The sequence below is a fragment of the Alligator sinensis genome, unplaced genomic scaffold (genome assembly GCF_000455745.1).
Source record: "Alligator sinensis unplaced genomic scaffold, ASM45574v1 scaffold1054_1, whole genome shotgun sequence".
Classification (NCBI taxonomy): Eukaryota; Metazoa; Chordata; order Crocodylia; family Alligatoridae; genus Alligator; species Alligator sinensis.
The window spans coordinates 821,679-841,232 of record NW_005842480.1 but is presented as its reverse complement, the minus strand read 5'-3'; the positions used below and the strand labels follow the sequence as shown (position 1 = coordinate 841,232).

At 49.9% G+C, this 19,554-nt stretch overlaps 1 protein-coding gene across 2 annotated transcripts in view; it reads left to right on the top strand.

Moving 5' to 3' along the window:
• The window catches only part of ZC3H3 (zinc finger CCCH-type containing 3), a 271,056-nt gene that overhangs the window by 146,274 nt on the left and 105,228 nt on the right, over window positions 1-19,554 (top strand). For both annotated transcript variants that reach the window (XM_006031073.3, XM_025212740.1), the window contains exon 5: window positions 14,699-14,892. In XM_006031073.3, coding sequence (XP_006031135.1) covers window positions 14,699-14,892 — 194 coding nt within the window. The remainder of the gene's footprint in view (window positions 1-14,698; window positions 14,893-19,554) is intronic.

Genomic DNA, 19,554 nt, shown 5'->3' with positions numbered 1-19,554 from the left:
GAAGAAGGAAACCGTTTAGATAGCCGCCCTAAGACGTATTGCCAAGAAAAAGGCAGAGAAACGATGAAAGGCTTTTAATAGATGAAGGAAATATTAGCTGCTTCGAAGGTAATTTGTATTGTTTGCAATTGATCCCAGCAGGTTTGCGCTTGCGGCCAGAGTCCCTCTCGACGTTCAAAACCCTCCTGCCCCCGGGACCCTGGGTGTCCCGCAGGGGGTGTTAAAATGCCATTGAAACGGGGCCTGCAGGTCCCTGTCGGAGGGGGGTTTACAGCCGTGGGTACAAACCTGCTTTGGTTACGTGGGAGAGCAAAGCGTCTGTTGCAAAGTCTTCCGGAAAAAAAAATCATTAGTCAAATGGCTACCGAGGGAAAACTTTCTGCTGAAACGCTGGTTTGCTCCACAGACAAGTGCTGAATAGACTGAACCTGCTATGCAGCAGTCAAGGGGAATTGGTGAGAAGCGCTTCTCCGGAGCCGTTTGCTCTCCCTTTCATATCCCGGCGAGCCTGCACGCGGGTAGTAATAAAGCTGTCAGTGCTGTCCTGGGAGGCCGCCTAGGACCACCGTACCCAGGCGCGCTCCGCTCTGCTTCTGAAAATTGAGTTGTGCGCGGGTGAAAGGGGCTGGATTGACAGGCGCGAGTGGTGACGCTTACTGATCCCCGGGCAATGCAGTGCCAGCATCGCGTCCTCAATGTGCGTCAGCTGGGGGAACCGTGGCAAGGGTGGAGGGATGCTCCATGGGCACGGGGCTCCACCTATATACCCGAGGTAGCTTTCTTGCCCCAGCTAAAGGCTGTTCGAGACCCTCACTACTTTGCTGGGCAGGATTTGCCTTCTCATTTCCAAGCTAAATTATACGCAGCCAGCTGATCCCTCTGTATTTGTGGACTGAGATTTGTCCAGTAAGCGCCTGGTCCAATCAATGCAGGTGACTGGGGGGACCAGTAAGGGTGGTGACCCCTAGTGTAGGTGTTGGATGTGGAAGAAGACTTGCTAGGTTGCACCTCTCGGGGACCACAGTGGGTTTGTTGCCTCTCGCACTAGTGTCGGATGCCTCGATCACTGCCGCTTCCACCTCATTGCATTGCCTACCCCTCGTTCTCAGGGAGGTTTTCCTGGGGGTTTTAACCAATTTCTCTTTTCTTGAGTCATTCCTGTGTCTCTTACTGGACCACCCCTGAATAATTCCTCTTGCTCCTTCAGGTTTATACTTTTCAGTTCAGTGCTGGAGAGGGTCCCAGGAAACCACTCGTGAGAACAGCCCAGGGTGAGCAGCAACTTCTGGCTCTGCAGTAAGGCTTTTGGGGATGTGCAGCAAAAATGCGCGGAGGAGAGTGCTGGTTAGTTTGTAAAAAATACAGAAGATCACCAGGGCGAGAGGGTACTACCAGTGTAGGGAGGGCCTTTCTCCATCCCCCAAAGAATGGGGACTTGAACTGTGTTAGGAGTGCCAGGGTCTCCGGCACTCAAAGGGGCAACTCATGAGCTCCTGCTCTTCTGGTCGATAAGCTGGGTGTTTGCAAGTGAAAATCTGTCCGTTAGGGATGTGTGCAAGGCTATGAGATGCAACGATGGCTTTCAGTCCGTGCCCACGTCTGAGTGCGAGTCTGCAGGAGGCACGATGGTGGTGGCATTTATAGGCAATCAAGTCAGCCTCAAAGGGATTGAAACGCTCAGCTTCCGGGTGTGGTTCTGTTACTCCAGGAGCACTGCCATCACATGAGGCAGTTTTATTTCGCTGCCTTTTCACGTTTGGGTGCTTAATCTGGTATAGTACGTGTGTGTGCTCTTCGAGAAGACAAGGTTCTTTTTGTAAATCTGATATCTTTTATTAGACCAACTCAAATAGTTGGAAAAATTCTTCTTTGCAAACTTTCGGGCACAAACACCCTTCATCAGGCTGAGGAAGCGTCTGTAGTCGGTCTGGCCAGCACGGCGACAACCTATACCACTTCAAGAAGGGCACCTTCGTCTCCTGTACAGAAAGGCTCGTTTAGCTTAGGGACATTTGTATTGATGTAACTGCGTAGCTGCCTCTTGTGTAGACGGCTGCAATGTGCTTCTGAGCACACGGATGGGCTGCATTAGACTTGTTGCTGGCTCCAGCCATGGGTCGGGAGTAGCAAGTGTGATGGAGCGGGGTTCAGCAAGGCACAGAGAAAAAAGACCATCCAGGGAAAGGCCTGGATAGACTGGCCTGGACCCATGTCACTCGGACTTGCATCGGAGTGATTTAGATAGCTGATCTCAATAGGTGTTTAAATAAGAAGCGGCAAACCTTGATTTAAATACTCAGCTTTAATCTTGTTTTGCATTTGTACCTTTTTTTCCCCTTTAAAGGAAGGTTGGTTCTCCATTAAAACACCTTCATTTGCAATTAATGATGAGCTTTGTTTTCAGTGTGATTACTTTTTGCTAATGTAAGAGGATGTGCTGTATCTATACCCTTTATTTGAGCAGTTTTATAGCTTGACATACATTTATCCATGTTCTTAACTTGTACCTATTATGTAAGCAAATGGTCATAGTTCTTTCTTAGCAGATGAAGGATTTTTACTCTCCATTTTTGTCAAGCTGTATTTTGGATGGAATTTGGAAATAAACAAGAATTGCACTTTGTTAGTGAAATGACTTTAAATATGCTGGATAAATATAGGAAAATAACCCAGCAGACTTATCAAAGCATATTTTGCTTTTAAAACTGACTTGTTCAACAAAGGGAATATCTGTAGTTAATACATTTGGCTGTTGTTTCGGGTCACAATATCCTCCTAGTTTTTAAAACTAGTAGATCTCATCCTCTTGTGCTTTGCTTTGCATTCCTGGATTGTAGAAGGCGATCAACCTTTCTTCAATGTTTCAGGTACCTAATCAGATTACCAACCTTCAGCGAATTAGCCATTAAACCAAACTCATTGCATAAGGTGATATAAAGGAAGCACCGTTTCTGTGCTTGCACGGGCCTCTGCTGTCAAAAACCTGGTTTAGCCTTCAACAAACTCGTTCTGATTGTTAGCCACCACTCCTATCACTTTCCTTAACACTTTAGCAGCAAACATGTGCTACCGGAATTGTTTTAAAATTAATATTAATCATTTGAAAAGACTGTGGTAAGTGTGTAAGCTTTAGCATAGGTTATCCAATATGAAAAAATGCATTTAATTTAAATTTTAAAATGAAAGTCAGTGTTTTTTTGAGTTTTGACTTCTTTGCTGCAGTCTGGGTGGGATGAGCGGGTGGGGAATGGAGAATTGGCAGGTTGTGGGGGTGGGAAGAGGAGAAGGTGCAGGGAATGGAAGGGGCTTGGGAGGAGGCGTCGATGAGGGTAGGTGACGAGGGGGATGCCAGAGCAATGGGGGACCTGGCGAAGGGCCAGAGGGCCAGATGCACTGTCCTCTACCTTAAAGATCCTGTGCTTCGCTTGGCTTTCACCTCCGCTGCTCGTTGCCTCGGCATCCTGTCCTGCAGGTGCGCCGCTCCTATGGACTCCTCATCTCTGCAGCTTGCAGCGGGCCCCATGCACCTTGCATACCATCCTCACTTAATTGCTAGCTAAACAGGGAAATTCCAGCCATCATCTCGAGCAAGGTGGCATCGCACAGCGGGAGGCAAAGGTGACATCTGCAGTCTGACTGCACGCTCCAACACGGTGTGTTTTCTTTTTTTTGAAAGAGGTAGCATTTTCATAAAGCAAGCGTAACATTTGGTCGTTTTCGATCCCCTCCGGACTTCCAGCCTTAATTCTTCTTAACCAAATCTGTTTTGTTTGCAAATAAATAGTTGGGGAGGTTCATTGAGCCATGCAGTCTAATTAGCTGACCATCCCTTAGTGCTACTTAACACTACGTTGTCTTGCTGAGTCCTGGGTTTTTTTCCCTCTACTAGTCTGAAGTGACATCTGGATCTTTTTGGGTCTGTTGGAAGAAGAAGTGTATTTCTGAGACTGCTGGACAGTGGCTTCAATCTCGTGGAAAAGGAGCGAGTTAAAAGCAGATCTCAATGCTTTAAGCAGAGAAAAACAGAAGGAAGAAAGTCCGACTTGGCAGAGGGTGCGATTAAGAAGTGCCGGACTAAAATCTCCGGTCGCTAGTGATGTTCTCGCTGTCTCCGGGGATTTCAGGGGTGAGCCCTGACGGTCATCGCCCACTTCTCAAGTTTCCAGCATTTTACTAGTTCGAGGCTTGGGCTAATGGACACCAGGATGCTGCTTTGGAGCCTCTCCCTGCTATTGGCAGCCCATCTGTGACAGCTGCAACTCTGTTTTTAAACATTTTTATAGTGTCCCGCTATCCCCCCCACCCTTTTTTTTTTTTCCATTTAAAATTTTAAGTTCCCCCCCACCCTAGAGGTGGGGGAAAGACAACCCTCAACCTTGTGTAGTCAAGGTTATGGCGATAAATTCTGTTGCATTGTCACTTCTATTCGGAGTAAATTGGCTGGCCGCTTTCGGGCTGAAGGGAAGATAATTTGCTGTAGTATTTCAAATGGATTAGAAATGGATTTGAAGGGAAAGTTCATGCCTCCCATTACAAAGGCTAGAAAGAAGACTATCTTAAGGCACTGTTCACACTCTGGCCTTCATTATCCACGCTTAATACCTTTCCTATTTTCCAGCGTTAATGAAATTTCCTGCCGGAGCGGGCCTGCTGGACGGATGGGAGAAGTCTTTAGATCTGAGGGCTTGTGTTGTAGAAAAGGAATTACAAGCCCCTCATGTTGAGGGCCGGCGTATTCTTCAGGTCCTTGGCCCAGCTATTATCTCATTAATTTTATCCTCTCTTCTCAATACAGTTCATTTCCAAAGGCCGTCCTTTCCATTAGGGTAACAATTTAGTGGAGTGCGGTGACACCGCTGCGAATGAAAAGCTACAAGCTGTTTTTAGAGGCACCCTGCCCTTCTTTAGATGTGTGCTCCCCCCGCCCACGCCGTTCGCTCGGGCTCTTCGCCCGCGAGTCGAGTGTCACTTCTAGCAGGCGCAGGTGAGACGAGCACGGCGCGACTGCGGGAGCCAGATAACCGCTCGGAAGCCGACGACGGGACTTCAATCGTTAGCGCCGGCTTTCTGAAAGGAGCAGGGCTTTTCTAAAGGCGCGATTTGGACAATTAAGTTGCAGGCAACACCCCCTCGCTTCTGTACAGGGACATCTCGCGTGGGTCCAGCCGTTCTCCTTCCACCTCTGGCGTTCAGCGCACGATCGATCTTTTAGCTCCGGTGTCCGATCGGGGGAAACAAACGATCCGGCGAGAGTGGGGCATAGTTTTCCTTGTCCCAGCTCCTCTCGCTGGTGTATTTCTCAGTCCTCCTCCTCCTCTGCAAACCTGTGATCTCAGGACAGTCCTTTGCTGGAGAGAGAGCCTTTTCAGGTCCAACTCGGATGCGGACAGGTGTCCCGTTAGAGACTGGACAGAAGGCCCAAGCCAAGCTGAAACCTCCCTGTCCCGAGAGGGAAAGCCATGGGTTAGCTTGCTGGTGTTCTTCGAAATCCAGAAATGAGCTGCACAAAAAACCCAACTTCTTTACATGTTTAATGCAATCGCAGGTTATCAGGGTTCCCACGCCTTGTGCTTTACATACGGCACAGTGATTTCTGGCGGGGAATGTATTCGGCTTTCTGCTCTCCGCCCCCCGCCCGATGTACAGTAGGCTTTCCGTAGCATCCCCTGCACGGGTCTGGACTGTATCTTTTGCAAGCAGGGTGAAGAGAGATAATAAAACTGCTGAAGCAGTAATGCAACTTCCTGGCGCCTTTCCCTCCGTCTTTCTGTCTCCAGCGGGGGAAGCAGCTCTAAAGGTTATTGGAGCAGATTACAACTCCATTTGGGAGTTTTTTCCCCCCATTAACTTTGACTTTTCTAGTAATAAACATTTTTCAGGTCATCAGCCCAGCCGGGAGGTGACCGCTCTTCCCAAGGGGCTTGGCGCGCTGGGCACAGGACAGGTGCCAGCTGTGTTGGGGAAGTCACCGTTTGGTACAGAGAGAATGGGAACAGCATTGGAGAAGTTGTCCAGTAGCCCCAGGTATCCGATGCCTGCTTTGAACCAACCTGCCCTGTGCCCGCAGGATCTCCAGAGGTGTTTTGTCCAGATCGCGGTAGAATAATTTACATGCATGTAAAAAAAGGGCATGCACACGTACCTGTGTGCATGTCTGGACTGTTCCAGGGCTGTTGGGACACGGCTAGCCTGAGGCCCTTGCTGTTATGCTCAAGAGTGGCCAAACTAAAAGTGCAGTATAAAGGCCTCTCTCTGGCCTCCCTCCCTGCTGCTGTGCTTGTCCCACCTGAAGTTGAGGGCTGCCCTAATCTCTAGTCCTGGTGGAGCTGAAGATTGCAAAAGTGTTTAGAAATATTCCTTGATCCATCGAACATGGAGATTTGCCAGTTCAAGGATCTTGCAGTCTGGGGAGAATCATGCGCACCCAACTTGAATTGAGAGGGATGGACTGGTGCCTGCTGCGCCCCTACACTTCTGTCCCAGTCCCACCAGAGGAAATATGTGGGCTGCCATGATCCTTTCGAGGAAGGATTTGCCTTTGTGTGTTGAATTCAACTTCTTCCAGGAATCCAGCAGTCTATCTGGAGGAGCGGCTCAAGCTCAGACACTGCTCACAACACCGGTTCCCTTGACGTAGGCTTTTTCCCATTGAATACCTGGTGATAAAGTCTTTATAAATGACAGTGATTGCCATTTAAGAGTTAATATTTGCCCGCAGGACCCAGATCCGCAATTCCCTGTCTGTATGCAAGGGAAATACGTGGCATCTTGGATGCCTCTGGGTGGCGAGTATTGGTAAACAGTTTGGAAACACTGGAAAAGGTTGTAAGACTGCAGCAAAGCAAGAAAAGTGTTGTCCAGGTCCTCAGAGTAATGCTGGAGCTCTGGGAGTGACAGCTTGGCTTGGATCGACTGTCGCAAGTATAGTTAGAACTGCTTTGGGATCCAGGCCGTATGTCGTGTATGCATAGACACTAAACTCAGGTTTAAATCAGCTCCGTTGTAAACGCAGCTTAGCCAGCTGGTGTGCACAGAAACCAGCAGGGTGTAGAGATGGTCCCTGAGTCATCTGAACTAGAGGATTGCAGACAGGCCGTCGTGTGCACCGTTGAAGATGTTGACGGGTGTTGTGAGGAGAGTGCAGCTTACCGTATGCCTATGGTAGCATGGATGGAAGAGCTTGCCATGCTGGTCCATTTGGGTCTGCCTGTGTTTCACCACCCTATAAAGATAGTGATGAATAGACTCTGAACTATTCACATGCACCAAAGCAGCTCAGCCTGGAACTGGTCTCTCCAATGTTCAATTTGTGCACAAAGTATTGGACAGGGTTCTTTGGGTAGATGTGATGTCTTCTTTTAGACCAACTAAATAGTTGGAAAAAAAATGTTCTTTGCAAGCTTTTGGGCGCAAACACCTTTTTTCAGGCATATAGAGTGTGCTGGTGAATTGTGTGCTGTCCTGGGAGTGCACAATTCACAATTAGAATAATAGAAAATGAGGGTTGGGAGGGACCTCAGGAGGTCACATCTAATCCAGCCCCTGCTCCAAGCAGGACCAGCCCCAACTACATCATCCCAGCCAGGGAATTGTCCAGCCGGATCTTCAAAACTTCCAAGGATGGAGATTTTACGACCTCTCTGGGTAACCTGTTCTAGTGTTTTACCACCCTCCTAGTGAGACAGTTCTTATAGAAAATGAGGGTTGGGAGGGACCTCAGGAGGTCACATCTAATCCAGCCCCTGCTCCAAGCAGGACCAGCCCCAACTACATCATCCCAGCCAGGGAATTGTCCAGCCGGATCTTCAAAACTTCCAAGGATGGAGATTTTACGACCTCTCTGGGTAACCTGTTCTAGTGTTTTACCACCCTCCTAGTGAGACAGTTCTTCCTATTATCCAACCTCAACTTCCCTTGCTGCAGCGTGAGCCCATTGCTCCTTGTCCTGCCATCTGCCCCCACTGAGAACAGCCCAGCTCCATCCTCTTCGCAGCCCCCCTGCAGGGAGGTGAAGCTGCTATTCAATCCCCCTCCGTCTTCTCTTCTCCAGACTGAATCAGCCCAGGTCCCTCAGCTTCTCCTCACCAGTCCTGTCCTCCAGCTCCGTGACCATTTTCATTGCCCTCCGCTGGACTCTCTCCAATGTGTCCACATCCTTTCTGTAGGGGGGGCCACAGCTGGACACAGGACTCCAGATGTGGCCTCCCCAGTGCCGAATAGAGGGGCAGAATCACTGCCCTCCATCTGCTGGCAACGCTCCTCCTGATGCAGCCCAGATGCCAGTAGCCTTCTTGGCACCAAGGGCACACTGCTGGCTCCTGTCCAGCTCCTTGTCCCCTGTCCCCCCAGGGCCTTTTCTAGAGAGCTGCTGCCCGGCCCGTCGCCCCCAGCCTGTCCCAGTGCATGGGATTGCTCCCTCCTGAGTGCAGGACTTTGCACTTGTCCTTGTTGAACCTCCTGAGATTCCTTGTGGCCCAGTCCTCCAATGTGTTGTGGTCACTCTGAATCCTAACCCTACCCTCTAGCGTATCTACTACTCCTCCCAGCTTGGTGTTATCTGCAGACTTGCAGAGGTTGCGCTGCATCCCATCCCCCAGGTCGTAGATGAAGGCATTGAACACAACCGGCCCCAGGACCATCCCCTGGGGCACCCCGCTTGATACCGGCTGCCAACTAGACATCGAGTCATTGCTTACTACCCTCTGAGCCTGATGCTCCAGCCAGTTTTCTATCTACCGTACAGTCCGTTCATCCAGCCCGTACTTCCTTAACTTGCCTGGGAGAGGATTGTGGGAGACTGTATCAAAAGCCTTGCTAAAATCAAGGTGCACCACATCCACTGCTCTTTCCACATCCACAGTCACCACATCATAGGAAGCAATCAGGTTGGTCAGGCAGGACTTGCCCTTGGTGAATCCATGCTCACTGTTCCTCATCATCTTTTCCTCCAGGTGCTTAGAAATGTACTCTGCCCAGGAGAGCACACAGTTCACCAGCACACGAAGAATGGTGTTTGTGCCCGAAAGCTTGCAAAGAACAATTTTTCCAACTGTTTAGTTGGTCTAATAAAGATATCACATCTACCCAAAGCACCTGCCTGTGTCCTTAGACCGACACGGCTACAACCAACAATCCCAAAGTCCTGGAAGCTTTTGTGTGTGGACGCAAGCGTCCTTCCAGTATGTCAGGTGCATCACGTCCTGTTTTGTGCCTGGCAGATGCCTCTAGAGTAGCCAGCACTTGTGGATGCTATTTCTAATGGTGGTGGCTGACCTCGATGGGCTGCGGCTCTGCATTCAGAGTGTTTTCCATGCTCAGGTGAGCTATAAACACCTGCCCGAGATGTCAGTCCCTGTGTCGTCGGGGTGCCGTTACCTTGGAGCTCTGTCTTGCGTACAGCACAGTTCAGTGAATGCCAAGCTGCTAAATTAATCAACCCACTTGTCCAAAGAGCAAAGCCAGGGGCCACAAGTGGCTTCATTAATGTGCTTGCAGCATTTGGTTCCAGGTTGTAGAAAAGTGGCACAGTTGATAACATACAGTGTGTGTGTGCATGCATATGTATATACATTTTTTTTTCTTCAGCTGAGAATTGCCTAGTGTCTCGGATAGGGACAGCTTTCACTTCAGCCTTTTGCATACAAAAACAATTTGCTGCGAGCATGGCGGGGTGTGGGATAAGTGCAGCTTGCAGTCAGCCGCTCTTAGCGCGCTTTGCAAGATGATAGATGTAAGATATTAGCACAGAGGAGCCTGCCTGCCCTGGGCCCTGCATCAGCTCCAGCAAATTCTGTGCATCTCTGCTGGCAAGCGGGAGATGGAAATTTAAATGAGCATGTGGATCCCCCCCCAACACCGACTAAAAGAAAATATTGAATGTTCCTGTACCACAGTAATGTTATAACATCTGGGCCTTGTATCTCGATCACTAATGTTTTATAGGCATTCTGCTATGTTTTATATGTTGAAATCGAAGTAAATAAATCCCGTGTCACTAACCATTCCCACAATGCCGCGTCTATATAGGGGATTATGGATGCAGCCAGATCTGTCTGAGCAAGCAAATGCTCTATTTCTAACTAAATCAGGGTTTGCAGCATACAAAATAACGGCATTTACAGTCACGGGATTCCTTTTTCCAGCAGATGGTTTGTGGTGGTGTTAGTCCCTGGTAGGTGAATGCTGTGGAGGGGATTTTCTTTCAAGGATTGCTGTTGTACTTGGGTTTTAATTAAGTTGTGGGAAAACAGCCTAAGTGCTTCCAGGCAATCTCGGTTAACACGAAGGCTCCTGTATGTGATTACACGGGGTGTGGGGTTTAGCCTAGGTGGCTGGCAACTCCACGTTCTGCTAAGAAGCCGCTTGTCTGTAGCACTTAGTTTTAATCACAGCTGTAGCGTATTACAGCTCTGGCAGATGGAGCATAGCATGCAATGAAACCATGCAACATTTACCTTTTAGCATCCTTTAAATAAAGGAAAGGAGCTGCTCCAGCCACCTTGGAGTAGATAGCTGTAATGAGCCTTTTTTCCCCTGAAATATTTTCCAAAGGCAGGTTTATGGAGTCTTTGTACTGAAAACAATGCTGAGTGCTTGGGGCAGTGGTGAGGCACTTGCTAGACAACTGTGGTCTAATGCAAATAGGAAGAGCCCTCAAAGCCCAAGAAGCTAATCAGCACCTTAAATACACCGTAAAGCCGCTGTGTTGCTCAGGAAGAGGCTGATGCTACTCAAAGGTGCGTGGTTTAATAGATGCACAGGAGAAGCTCTGTGCATCTCTAGTGCTTTTTGTCAGCACATCTCCAGCTTGGTGGAGTTTTAGGCCTCTCGGGAGAAGGCGAATATAATTTTCCTTGTTTGTCAAATGAGGGATGCTGAGGCAGGGTTAAGCGCCATCCCCAAGGTTATATTCGTGGCGGGCACAGAAATCATATTAGGATGTGGACAGACCAGACAGTCATCCCATCTTACAGCAGGTGAGGGGACTCGCCCGGTTTGCGTGTCCTTCCTGTCCTGCGCTAAGTGGGCACCCAACCGGAGCAGCTTACCCCCCGAATGAAACGTTTGCTAAAATTATACGCTTTACCTTCCACTTATCTCAGGCTAGAACAGATGCAACAAGCAGCTACCACCCCTCCGCCTGACTTGTGGCAAATACATCCCCTTTCAGCTCGGCTCACTTGTTTCATCTCTGCGCTTCAGGTGCTCTTTGCCCACCTCCATTTTTGTTTTGTGTTCCCAGGGTCTCGTGCAAGAACCCGTGGCTTTGTGGTCAGGGGGTTAGACTTTTGCATTTTAAGGTGATAGAGGTAGCGTCTAGCTCGGCAATTCCTTACTTCTGTAGAATACTGCTACCTTGCCTGTTCCCTTTACGTGCAAAGCAGGCAGAGGCGCAATGCGGATGCTAGAGCTTAATGTGCATGGTGGTTCCTTGCTCTCAGTCCTTCAGCCCATAGACAAACGCAGACCTGTAAGGGGCTGTTGTTCATGGTTCGGCAGAATGGGAACACGGGAATCATCAGTGTGAAGCCACTTGAGAGCATGTCTCCTCGTGGTATGTTTTATATCTTGGGAAGTGTTTAGATGGGAGGAAAGGGCCTGTGGAAGTGTTAAGATCAGGTCGCCTGCTGTCCTCAGAGTGAGATATTGCTACACTAAATTATTATTCTGATGATAACGCAATCATGTGCTTAACCTGGTGTATTATATATACTTCACTATGTCCATGCCTATGCTATCAGAGTCCATTTATGTCATTAAGAACGTATACAGTATAGTCCTGTGTTTCCTCTCGCATCATCTAGTCCAGTTTCCTAGAAAGGCCAAGTCCAGAAGATGACCGACTACGAGACTGATGTCCAGGGAAATTCCAGTGCCCGCAAGAGCTTGCATAATGCGCGCTGTGCACCACGTCTCGGTGGCAAAGCTCTTTGCAGCTTCAGGGGCCAGCTGCAAGCCTTGGTGAACGGCAGTGGCCAGGAACCACATCTCCTACTGCACCCTCACCCGCCGAGAGTTGTTTCTCATTTCCGTGCCGGTGGCCACTTGAGTCAAGCTTCCTATCTACGGTGCTTGAATGGTTGCTGTTTTCGGAGCTCCTAAAAACAAACAAACCAGGAAACCCCTTTAATAGACCATATTTTCTCACATAAAGCACACCTTTTCCCCGCAAAATCATCAGCTGGCAATTGGGGTGCTCGTTTTATATGAGGAAATATGGTAACACAGTTTCTGCCATTTAAACTTCTGCCCGGTGAAGTTGGAAGCAACCCTGCAGCCAGTCCACAGGGAGCAGGGCAAGGAATTAGGGTTAGGGTTATGCCTAACTGTTGCTACTCAGTTACTAAAGACCTTCTTTCTTCCTTCTGCCTTGCAAGAGCAAGGTGTGCACCTTCCCTTGGAGCACGTTGCATGTGAGAAAGTACGGCAGCGCTGCGAATTGCAGCTGGCCCTGCCGAGGCCCAGCTCGCACCCTTGCTTTTCAGGTGTCCTTCTTCACCCGGCCGCGGGCTTCCTCATTAGGACGGGAGCGGGGAGAGGGTCAGCGGGGAGACGTGCGCAACTCGAACTCAGCTCCGTTTCATCCGGTGCCACCATGCGAACCTCGGCAGCCCCAGAGGTTGACACAGCTGCCTGTTCTCCGGGATCCCCGCGGCGGGGCTTGTGCTCCTCCGTTAGAAACACTCGCTTTGCTGCACGGTAATTACAGGGCACGTCTTTGCTCCCTTTAGGAGAGCACCTGGATGTGAGCGCAGCTTCAGAGGCCTGTAATAGGGCTACTGCATCTCGAACAGCACGTGGAAGGGGTAGCCAGCGGCTGGCGCCGAATGCTGCGGCAAAGCATTTCTTTCGGAGGTTTCTCTCCCTGCTTCTGTGGAGACTTGCGAGCAAATATAGGAGGTTGGTAGCCAATGGCAACCACCACATTAAATGACTAGACTGTCACACTAAGCACTAATAAATGTAACTATTACATTTTACAATTCTCTTTTTCTTTGCAGCACATCTTCATTTAAAGGTAATGCTCTCCAGGGTTTGCATTTTGCTGATAGGATACCAGGCCTTAATTTACAGATATTCTTCAGTAATGCGCGGTTTATATACGTTCTGTTAATAGCATTATGAGCATAGTTTGTACTAATACAAAATTAGAGCTCTAATTTGCATAAACAAATTACTGTTTGGATTAGCGCTAAATGGTTAAGACGACTGATATTTGAGTGGATTGGATTTGGCTGGCACAGCTCTGTTTGCATAACGGCATATGTACAAAAATGAGCTGCTTGGATGTGGGCGGGTATCCTCCAGGAGAGGTTGGGCCGTCCACTGCAGGGGCTTCCCGCAGCCAACGAGCACAGATAAGGAGAGAGGGTCTGAGGGGTTGGTTCACTACCTATTGCGGCTGCGCTGCATCCGATGGGGTCATATACAGATCCCAGGAATAATCCACCCCTTCAGTGTTGCAGGAGTCCCAGGGTTGTGTGCTTGGGTCGCCTCTCCAGGCCCTTTCTCCCTCTGGCCTCTGGGATGGTATGGGTCGGTCTCCATTCTCCCTTGCACTGCCTGTAAAATCCACTTTTACAGCAGAAGGAGAAACAGATGCCAGTCGCTGTGCATACGATCCTAGTCTTTCAGTTCCCGGTCTCTGCCCCGTCTGCTAGGGTGGGCACCAGGCAGCTCAAAGAGCCCATGTTAGCCATGCCAGGTAAGAGGCAGAGGAATAGCCAGCAGGACTCGCACAGAAGGCCCTGAAAAGCATGTGGCCAAACAGCCGGAGTGAGCTGTGGATCACCAAACTAAAGCATTAGGGCCCCGTGCACGTCGAGCAGTTAGTTGTGGGCACGGTGTGTGGCGGGTCGTCCCACCAGCGTGCAGAATGGCAAGCCTGCGTTCATAGCACTCCTTGTTGCAAATGGGACTTGACGTCTCTCTGGGTTTCCTTGGCACTTCCGTCTGGAAAGCAGGGGCACCCTAGCAGTCCTGACCTCTGAACATGCAGTAGTGAAGCTACCTTCTCAGGCATCCGTGCAAAACAGGGAGAGACCAGGAGGAGGAGAGAGAGATGATTTATCTTGGCATCCAAATGAGTGCTCCACTGAACTTGGCTTTCCAGTGCTTTGGTGCCCACGAATCTCCCATGAGCTGGACTGCAGGGACGGGATATTTTTATGCAGCTTCCATAAGACTATCCCATATGAATATGAATATCCCTTAAGAATATTCCATACGGCTATTCCAGCAGATGCTTTTTGGGGGAAAATGTGTGCTGTATGTGAGAAAATACGGTATATTAAAGGGGGGGTTCCTGGTTTGTTTGTTTTAGGAGCGCCATTACTCAGTTAGGAATAGCCTAGCCATGGTACCCAGAGTTGGGGAAAGCCCTTAAGGAAGTAATCAGTGGAGTTAAACAAAGGGAACGGGGATTCAAGGAGTCTTCTCCCACCAGAGCTGTGATACAGGGACTCTCCTCCCCTCTGTGCTTGTTGCAAGGATTGCGAGGTATCCCATATCTTCCCGTGGGGTGTTAGCAGGTACCGGCCCTTTCGGACTGCAGCTGGTCACCACTGAGGCTAGGCCATGTCACCCGAGTGCTGTCTGCAGCCAGAGAGGCGCCCAGGGATCTTAGAAGGGCAGCTTTGTGCAGCAGCTGTATGGACACACAGCTCACCTCCTCTTCTTGGCTTTTTTGTCTTTGCAGATCTCTGGTGTTAAACCGAATGCGCCAGTCGCCTCAAGGAGGCAAGTCCCCGCAGCTGCAGCAGAGATGGAGGAACAAAGGGTATCGTTGTATAGGAGGCGTGATGTACAGGGTGTCAGCGAACAAGCTGTCCAAAACCTCCAGCCCCCCAGACCGGGGCAGCGACCTGAGCAACAAGATACACGTCAAACCGGGTAAGGGATGAGAGAGTCTCTGTTCTCTGGTGCAAGTTCAGGCATCCGCCTGAGTCCTTCAGCAAGATTGGGCAGCATTTGCGTGTCTCTGAGCTCACAGCATCGCACAGTGAATGGCACACTTGTGTTCCCCACTTGCTAGTGGAGGGTCCCAGCTACCAAACGGTCAGGAAGAAGCATAAGCCTTTGAAGGTAGTTTCTGTGCTGGGAGAGAAATAAGCTGATTCAGACAGAGTGCTACATCCTCTTGTCTGATGTATTGAGAAATATGCGTGCTCCCAAACAGGGAAATTAGATGCTGAAAGCTAAGTGCCACTTACAAAGATGTAGCACCACTTTGTTAAAGTTCTTGGGTCAGCCTATGTTTCTGCTACAGCTGCATCTCCCCAGGCAGGGTTTCCCTTCCCTGTGCAAATGTGTTAAATTGTGATGCATCTGGGAAAGAGCTTTCAGGAGCGTGTCCCCAAATAGCACGCGTGGTCTCCCTGTTGGTCAGCCTGAATTCAACTGACATCAGCCCTCCCCTGAAACACAGCAGCTCTAGGTCACGAGTGTCTAGGTACTGCAGTGATGGGTCCCCATAACTAGCTAAGGGTATACCTACACTAAAAAAAAAAAAAAAAAAAAAAAAAAAAAGACCCAGCTATCTGTGTCGTTAACATGGGCTGCCTAATCTTGGATGGCTAACTTGGGTTAAGCACTGGAAATAAGGTAACCCAGAGCTAGCAGCTGGAGTGGAAGCCCGGTCACTTCACCTCCATCGCTGTTTTAACCCAGGGTAAGAACACCCCCGATTTTTACGATACAGCTATACCCCCTGCATAATATAGCTGGCTGGGAATGGCTTATCAAGTGCAAAGGCATTTGTTGCATTTCCCCAAATTAAGCTTAATATTGATCCAAGAGTAACAGCAGTGATTCTTTCTGCAGATACCCATTAAGCATAATTATCAGTGTTTCATCTTTAGCCTGTCAGCTAAATGAGGTGTCAGCCGTCGGCTGTAGTTGAGGTAGAAGAGCATGGTGTCGAGCGCTAGTATGCATTTCAGTTCCAGTCGTGTTTAACGTCTAGCTTGGTGTTTTCTGCTTGAAGTGGTTCCCGGGCTGAGGGCCTGTTGTGCCTTTCCCAGTTGCCACCTGCACCCAACACGCATGTATTCTGTAGTCGCGATAGCAAAGAAGATCAAGAGGGACAATTAAGCTTGGCGGAGTAGAACAATTGGCCCATGGCAGCATTTTGGGTGGGGGTTTTGCAGGACGGGTTGAATTTTGTTTCCTGAGACTGCATAGAGTGCAAGGGGTGGAGGGTGGAGGCATGGATGAGTGCTGCTTATACCTGGATTTACAATTGAAGGCTTAATTTGAGATGCTGCGTAAACGTGAGGCTGAAAAGGGAGCTTGGCACTTGTGAGCGCAGACAGAGCAGGCTGCGTGAAAAGGCTTAGCTTCCTGGGGACAAAGGCGTCTCAGCTGGGATCGCTAGAGTGGAGTAGGGTAAAAGGGCCCCGTTCTCCGCGGACGCCGTATGGCTGTTTCCTTGCCCAGTTGGGGGAGCATCCTTTAATTTTAGTAGGCTCCCTCCCTCTCCTCTGTTCAGCTAGAGGAAATGGGCACGGTATGATAAGCAGTGGGGGGATGAGCGCTTGGGGCCTGCCGACCACAACGCAACCAGAATTGAAATCCTTCTCTGGCCGTGTCTGGCAAGCAGCGTCTCAGCAGTGCTCCCCAAACTCCAACTGCACGCAAGTGCGGATGAAGTGGGGCAAAATTTTGGGGATTGATCCGTATCCAAATGAACTCCCCCAAAATCAGTCTACCTCTAGTTTCCCCCTGCAAACAACCCCAGAGAGAGCCAAGGCCAAAGACAGCAGGGGAAATACTGACAAGGGACGCCCGCAGCCAGCACGGTTAAACAAACCCATAAAGAAGAGGATTAGGGGCTGAGCATGAGAGCTGTGAAGAGGCACAGAAAGCCTGTCAGCAGGAGCATCGGAGCTGCCGCTGGAAGTTTGGAAAACATGAGCAGAAATGAAGCGCAAACGGCAGCATCGCCACAAAGAGTAAACCTCCCTCCCGTCCGCCGTGCGGGCAGTAAGTGTCGTGAGAGAAAATTGAGAGCGGGAAATGTAGGGCAGGCGAGGGAAGGAACGGCAGCGGTGATAAATGCTTACGGCACATCATCTCCGTAGGTGAAGAGGGCAGAGGTATAGCTTAAACCAAGGATTAGCTTCCCAGGCCCTGCCGATGGGAAATGAAGAAGCGCGCGGATAATGCTCGAGATGATGATGTTGAGGAGGTCGGAGGGGCGCAAAGTTGATGAAGCATCGTTTCCAGGTAATCTGCCTTCGGGGAGCATTAAAAGAAGTCTGGACAGCGCTTTGGAGAGGAAGCCGGAGCCGGCGTTTTCCCAACTTAGTCCTGTTCTGTGCAGTGCTGGCTTCGTGTTTTCACAAAGATGTGGAGGGATTCAAGGAGGTCCAGAGGTGGGTGGCAAAGCTGAGAAAGGGGTTGAAAGGCCTCCTGGGGAGAGCCTGAGAGAAGCAGGCATGTCACACTAGCAGAAAAGACCATCAAATTGGGAGAGGGCACGACGGCAGTCTTCACATCTCCCTAAAGAAGAGGAGTTCTTCACTGCAGTTTTTCAAGAGGAGACTGGATAAGTATTGGACAGGGATGGTTCAGGAGTATTGCTGCATTTTTTGCAGGGGTTTGGGCCAGTCAGACCTTGAGGTCCCTGCTGAAACTGTGGTTCTAGGAAATAAGTACTCCATTGCCCGCTCCATGGGTGGATACTGTGCTCTGCCTTCCCCACCTTTGCTTGTGCATGTGAGCGTGGGTGTGTACACCTTGCTGGTGGTTTTAAAAGATCGTGATTCACAGACAGTGAAGGTTGGCAGGGACCTCAGGAGGTCACATCTAGTCCAACCCCCTGCTCCAAGCAGGACCAGCCCCAACTACATCATCCCAGCCAAGGCTTTGTCGAACCAGGTCTTCAAAACCTCCAGGGATGGAGAGTCCACAGTCTGTCTAGGTAACCTGTTCCAGTGTTTTAATACCCTCCTAATGACAAAAATCTTCCTCATATCTAACCTGTTCCACTGGACCTATCAGTTTGTTGCCACGTGCCGTGGGGGAAGACATGGGGAGTGCGCACTTTGCAAAGGGTTGAGCAGGATTGGGGGGGGGGAAGGAAGCTCAGCTAGACCCCAGTCCAAGCAGGACAGGCCAGGAAGCCCCACGTGCAAGGTCTTTGACACTTTCCAAAGTGCCCACGTGTCTCGACTGCTCTTAACTTTCAGTGGCACCCGATATCATGCACTTTGAAAATGCCACGGTAAAGCCCATGCTCCCAGAAGGAGAGACGTTGGTGTGAGTGTAGATGCCTCATTTCCAGGAGACGCACTGGAAGGTATGCTTCTGGGCAGAGCTTGCTGCATTATGAAGTGGTAGAAGGGTTGTAGGCATTCAGAGGCACGGCATATAGACTATTTCACAGGGAAGAAGGTCGCAGGGTGAAGCCTCCTCCGTTCTGTTAGGGACACGTGAGAAGGTGCCTGTTGTGTGGCAGTGAGACTTGTTGCAGTCTCACCCATCCAGTCCATTCAACTTTTCGGCTTTGCCCCCTCTCTGGGCAAGCAGTCTGGGCCGTCGGTGGGTGCACGCACTCGTTCTTACTTTGCGCTTGATGGATTCTGGCTCCTTGAATCGGCTTTCCCGTTGCCATCAGGGTACAAATAAGCACTCTCCGCTTGGAAGGACTTACCTGGCTGGCTGCCCACAGAGCACCTTTAAGTCGCTGAGGCTTTTGAGTGTTTCCCCGTTTCCTCAGCAGCCTTTCCTCACTGAGGAGAGCACGTGCCAGCCTTGAAATGGGAGTTTTGAACCAGTTTTTTTTTTCCTCCAATTATCCGAGTGCAGAGAAGTACGTGAGCAATTTGTTAAGCTGCTGGAAAGTGGCAAATTCACTTTTCAGCAGCTCAGCACGGGCTGGATGTGCAAAGATTGTCTAGGAATATCCAGGTCTAGGCTGAGACCATGCAGGAGGCAGTTTCGAGGCGAGAAACTTAAGTCTTAGATACAACCGGCTCTAGGCAGCATCATTTCTTTTGTGACACCAGGGTGGGGAGTGTGGGTAGTCTCTGGTGCCCCAGTTTGGGAGAAAGCACCGGGAAAGTGATGGCGATGGCAGCACTAACCACAACATAGGGACCAGCCTGCTTGGGGCGGCTATTCAAGTGTGCCAGCATCCTCCTTCCTTCTGGCTTCCTCTGCGTGGGGGAGATGGGAAACCCACAGAGCTGTGGCTGCAGTAGACCGTTATCCTCTTCTGTTCCACTGACTTGAACTGCAAGGTAGGGTAGATCCAAAGTTCAGCAGTCGCCTTCCAGCGACTTGGAGACAAGACCCAGGAACTCTCTGTCCCGAGAGCACAGGCCCGTCTCAGTTTAAAAGCTAAAGAGGAGTCTCCTTTCAACGTGAGCAGTGAGCGGTCTATGACACACAGGTGGGCAGCTGTGCTCCACCAGAGGGCAGTAGCGCATGCACGCACAGCCCGGGTTGTTTCCTCTGCTGGTAAAAGCAGCAGGGATTAAATCCATTAAAGCAGGTGCATGAGGATGACCCCTTAATGATCCGCCTTACTGTGACACCGAATACCGGGTT